This window comes from Ochotona princeps, chromosome 24 (genome assembly GCF_030435755.1).
Source record: "Ochotona princeps isolate mOchPri1 chromosome 24, mOchPri1.hap1, whole genome shotgun sequence".
Classification (NCBI taxonomy): Eukaryota; Metazoa; Chordata; class Mammalia; order Lagomorpha; family Ochotonidae; genus Ochotona; species Ochotona princeps.
This window is the reverse complement of record NC_080855.1, coordinates 7,180,130-7,185,561: the sequence shown is the minus strand read 5'-3', so window position 1 is coordinate 7,185,561 and position 5,432 is coordinate 7,180,130. Positions and strand designations below refer to the sequence as shown.

Genomic DNA, 5,432 nt, shown 5'->3' with positions numbered 1-5,432 from the left:
CTCCGCGCCCTCGGCTCTGCTCCGCCAGGGCGCACCGAGGCCACGGACCCCAGGCCGACCCCAGGCCGACCCCAGGCCGACCCCGGCGACGCGCAGCCGGCCCCTGCGTGCAGGTCCAGTTCAGAACCGAAAGGACGATCTCGGGTCCCCAGCCAGCCCGGCCCCCGACGTCCCGGGCCGCGTGGGTGCTGCCCCGGCTCGGACAGCCGGGACCACTGGACAGGACACGCGGGCGCAGCTCCGCAGAGCTCGGCAACCTGGCCTGAGTCGCAACCAAGGCTCGGGTGCCCAGCAGGGCGTGGGCGCGCGGCTGGGCATGGGCTGCAGGGGTCCCGCGCCTGTCCCAGGCCCCAGCGCTGTCGCCCCAGGACAAACTTTTAATTTTACAGAGCTTACGCCCCACTTTCCTTCCTCTCTGCCCGCAGCCCCCTTTTGAGGCTCAGGGGAGAAAGGCCCTCTGGCGACCCAGCTGGGGTCGGGCAGTGCGGAGACCCCCACCCCGGCTGGGGACCCTCCGCCCCGTCCCGTGCCTCCTCTTGCCCGTCCCCAGCTCACTTCTGCAGGGTCCTCCAGGCCCCACTCCCCGGCATCCCCAGGCGGGCGGTGGGCGCGGGCGCGGAGGAAGCGCCGATCCTCCAGCCGCGCGCCCCTCCCCGCCCGTCCTTCAGCCGTGCGCCCCACCAGCTTTCACTCTTCCTCCCCATCCTCGCGCTTCCCTCTTCCTCTCCCCCTGGTCCTTACCCCTCTACCTCTCCAGCTCCCCCTTCCTCCTCCACCTCCTCTCCTCCGTCCCTTCCCTCTCCCCTCCTCTTCCTCGCCTTCCTCCCTCTCCCCCTGCCCTCTCCCCTCCCCCGGCCTCCTCTCCCCCGGCCTCCCGCTCCTCCTCCTCCTCCCCCTCTCCCCTCCCCTGCGCGGCTGCGAGGAGGAGACAGGCGCCGTTGTAGTTTTAAATTCAATGTGACAGTTTCGGAAAGAGAGGATGATGAATCTCTGTTATTGGATCAGTCTATTTGCCGCTCAATGTCTCTCTGTAATTGGAGCAACATCACTTTAAAGGTTCAGAGAGTACAGCATTTCTGGTGAAAAATCCCCGCAACACGCCGGCGAGTGTTTTAAGGGAAATCTATTAGTGGTGCGGGGGCGGGCGGGAACGCGCGGGGCGCGGGGCGCGCGGGCCGGGCCGGCCGGGGTGGGGGACGCCCCGACCCGCGCGCCCCGCCCCCCTTGTTGTGACAGCGCCCGATCCTGTTTATTGAGGTGCATGTCAGGTATAATTAGCCATCGATATGGAGAACGGCTCCCCGCGCCCGGCACGCCTCTGACGTCAGAGCCGATTAGCGCTCCTTATTGGTCCCCAATTCCCCGGGCCGCGGCTAATTACCGGGAGCTTGATGTTGATAAAGTAAAGCGCCGGCGCGCGGGCGAAGCATGTGCGGGGCTCCGGGTCCCTGTCTCCGCCGTCGCCGCCCGCATCTCCCGCCGCCGCCGGCCCGCCCCGGCCCCGGCCCGCGCCCCCGCGCCCCGCCGGCCCCCCGCGCGCGATGATGGACGGCCGCCTCCTGGAGCACCCGCACGCCCAGTTCGGGGGCTCGCTGGGCGGTGTGGTGGGCTTCCCCTACCCGCTGGGCCACCACCACGTGTACGAGCTGGCCGGGCACCAGCTGCAGTCGGCCGCCGCCGTGCCCTTCTCCATCGACGGGCTGCTCAGCGGCTCGTGCGCCGCGGCTGCCGCCTCGGTGGTCAACCCCACGCCGCTGCTGCCGGCCGCCTGCGGGGTCGGCGGCGACAGCCAGCCCTTCAAGCTGTCAGGTAGGCGCGCGGGGGGCCGGGAGGGGCGCGCTCGGCGCGAAGAGGGGGCCCCGGCCTGGGCCGGTGGCTGAGGCGCGCGGCGCTCCCCTCTCCAACACCCTCTGCGTGCCCGCAGACTCGGGGGACCCGGACAAGGAGAGCCCGGGCTGCAAGCGGCGGCGCACCCGCACCAACTTCACCGGCTGGCAGCTGGAGGAGCTGGAGAAGGCGTTCAACGAGAGCCACTACCCAGACGTTTTCATGCGGGAGGCGCTGGCGCTGCGCCTGGACTTGGTCGAGTCCCGCGTGCAGGTAAAGGCAGGCTGCTCGGGGTTCGCGTCCGGCCGCCGTCGCCTGGTGCCCTGGGTTCAGCGCGTCCTCGGGATGCCCGCGCTCCCGTTGGCTTGTGTGTGTGTGTGTGTGTGTGTGCGCGCGCGCGCGCGCGCGGGTTGGGGGCTCGGCTCGTCGCCAGGAGGGCGAGGCTGGTTTGCCTTCCCCGCAAAAGGCCGCGGCGGTCGGGGGAAGGCGCGGCCCGCGGCGGCTGCAGCGGCTGCGTCTGAGCCGGGACGCGGCGGCGGTGCGGAGGGGCCGCGATGGCGCCAAGTGCGGGCCGGCTCGGATGGCAGGGGAAGAAGGCGGCCCGGGTCCCCCGCGTCTGGCGCGAGGCTCTTTTCCCGGGCCTGGCGCGCTCCGGTCTGTTTACCTTTCGCCTGCAAAACATCCAGATGGAGCGATCTGTACCCCGCGTTTCACAGAAGGGGGCAGCGAGCGAGGGGTGGGGGCGCCGCGCCAAACGGCAGGAGCCTCTGCCTTCTTCCCCCGCTCTCTCCCTCCAACGTCTCTCCCGTGGGGTTTTGTTCAGGGAGGGCCGGCAGTGTGCTTTGCAAGCAGTCACAGCGTCGATTGCGAGGATTAAAAATTTCCCTTGGCGTGCGGATAACGAGAGGTTTCCCTGGAGCTCGGAGCTCAGTGTCCCAGGCGGCGGAAGCGGCGGTGGGCACGACGCGTTGCGCCTTGGGGGCCGCGGGGTTGGACGCGACCCTGGCCCGGTGCCTGTTTGCCATCAGCAGCTTTGGCTCTCCAAGTGTCTTCCTTCCGTGGCGTGGCCTCGCGCTCACGAGCGAGCTGTTGTTGGTTGGAAGCACGAACCCGTTTCCTTGAAGAGGATTTCTTGGTGGGAAGGCGGCCTGTAATTCACACTGCCTTCCCATCCCCACCCACACACGCACGAAAAGTTTTCTAAAAATCGGCAGTCACAGCTTTCAGATGACTGGGCGGGGTGCCTGGGACAGGGCGGGGAGTCGGGGCTCCCTGCCACAGGCCGGCCAGCTATTGACTCTGGGCAACAAAGACTCAGAATTGGGGTGCTGGTGGCCCGGCGCTGCCACCTGAGATCCCACACCCTTTTCTGCGATGGCTGCTGGAGCCGCAGAAGCCGGCAGCTGCTTCTCCCCCAGCTCCTTAAGGTCCCCCAAGTTAAGAGAAGCGCAGGAGCCCAGGGCCGGGCCACCAGAGGCTTTCCCTCCCTGCTGGCCTTGCTAGGTGGCCCTGGCGGAGGCAGGCCTGGGCTCCAAGAGGAGCTGGGTACCAGGCCCACCCAACGCTGGCCTATGGAAGAAGCAGTCAGGGTTCTCTTCACGGGAATCCCAACATTTTACTGAGGGTCCGAGGGGTTTGAAGACCCGAGTGCAGGGCGGCCAGGCCCAGTCGCAGCGGTCCTCCCTCGCCAGGGATGGTGCGCACCAGGCCGGGCGGGCAACTTAGAACAGGAGCAGCGACGAGCTGCGAAGGGCCAGCCTGGGCCCTGCTCTACCTACGACCTGGACCCCGACGCGCTGGGTCAGGGGCCAGACCGGCCTTACCCAAGGAAAGGGCTGCTCCCAGGCCGAGGTGAGACGCCAGAGCGAGAAGCTGGCCGGCAGGCCCATCTGCGTGCGACTCCAGGGCGGAAAAGACACCGGCTGGAACCCGCAGTCCGCCAGCCCAGCGCGGACAGTGGCGGGCCCTTCGGGGTGGGGAGGCGGCGGCCCCCTGCAGGCCCGCCGCCTGACCGTGCCTTCCTTTCCCTGTCCGGCCGCCCTAGGTCTGGTTCCAAAACCGCCGCGCCAAGTGGAGAAAGAAGGAGAACACCAAGAAGGGCCCGGGCAGGCCGGCGCACAACTCGCACCCGACCACGTGCAGCGGCGAGCCCATGGACCCCGAGGAGATTGCGCGCAAAGAGCTGGAGAGGATGGAGAAGAAGCAACGCAAGCGCGAGAAGAAGCTGCTCAAGAGCCAGGGCCGCCAGCTGCACTCGCCCGGCGGCCTCTCGCTGCACAGCGCGCCCAGCTCCGACAGCGACAGCGGCGGCGGCGGCCTGTCCCCGGAGCCGCCCGAGCCGCCACCGCCACCGCCGCCCGCCGCGGCCAAGGGCCCCGGCGCTCATGCAGCGGGCGCCACGGGCTCGGCGCGCGCGCCTCCCGCAGAGCCCCCAGCGCCCGGCAACTGCGACCCCGCCTTCTGCCCGAGCCAAAGACGCAACGCCGGCCCGCAGCCGCGGTTAGGCCGCTCCGCCGAGCAGGACGCAGCCGCGGCCTCGTGCGCGCCCGGAGCGGCGGCGGCGGAGCGCGGCGCGGCGGGCCTGGCCAAGGCCAGCCCGTTCAGCGTGGAGAGCCTGCTGTCAGACTCGCCGCCGCGCCGGAAAGCCGCCGCAGCCACAGCCGGGCTGGACTTCGCGCCGGGGCTGCCGTGCGCGCCGCGGACCCTCATCGGGAAGGGCCACTTTCTGCTCTACCCGATCACGCAGCCTCTCGGCTTCCTGGTGCCGCAGGCCGCGCTGAAGGGCGGCGCGGGTCCGGAGCCCGCACCCAAGGACGCGCCGCCCGCGCCCGCCGCACCGCCCGCGCCGCCCGCACAGGCCAGCTTCGGGGCCTTCGCGGGGCCCGGCGGCGCTCCGGACTCGGCCTTCGCGCGCCGCAGCCCCGACGCCGTCGCCTCCCCGGGGGCCCAGGCCGCCCCGGCGCCGTTCCGGGACCTCGCCCCGGCCGCGAGCGCCGAGGGCGCCGGCGGGGACGGCGCGGATGCGGGCAGCACGTGCTCCGCGGCCCCGCCGTCCCCGCCGCCGTTCGCGCCGTCGCCCGGGCCCGGGGCTGCCAGCCTCGCCGCGGAGCCGGCCGCCTGCGCGCCCCTGGAGCCGGACGCGGCGGCCGGAGCCAACCCGCCGGAGGGCGAGGACGTGGACATGGACTGAGGGCGGCGCGACAGGCGCCCGCCGGCCCGGCTCACAACGAATCAGGTGATTTCTAGGAATACAGCTCTCCCGCCTTCTTTTGATTTGCTTCCGTTTATTTTTTAATTTTTTTAGAGTAAACAAACAAAAAAATGCTGCACCGATCCGGACTTAGGCAGCAACCGCAGGTCTTGGGGCGAGACCCCCCCTCTCCTCCCCAGGGAACAGAACACAAAACAACAAGAGCCCAACTCCCCACGCGCCCCGCCACAAAAGCCCACAACGATGATCCTCAGCCTTGGAAAATGCAAAAATGTCTAAGAATATTTATATATGTACCATTTTTGATAAATAAAGCTGGTCAAACGCAAACGCTCGGGTCCCCAAGTTCTTGACGCACCCCCACCCGACCCCGCCTCGCTGAACCCGCCGCTGT

At 69.6% G+C, this 5,432-nt stretch overlaps 1 protein-coding gene across 1 annotated transcript; it reads left to right on the top strand.

Moving 5' to 3' along the window:
• Positions 1 to 1,269: 1,269 nt before the first annotated feature.
• Positions 1,270 to 5,143, top strand: UNCX (UNC homeobox). The gene is made up of 3 exons (XM_058680904.1): positions 1,270 to 1,809; positions 1,925 to 2,100; positions 3,872 to 5,143. Exons 1-3 carry the CDS (start codon positions 1,542 to 1,544, stop codon positions 5,015 to 5,017), a joined length of 1,590 nt encoding a protein of 529 aa, XP_058536887.1. The 5' UTR covers positions 1,270 to 1,541; the 3' UTR covers positions 5,018 to 5,143.
• Positions 5,144 to 5,432: the final 289 nt, after the last annotated feature.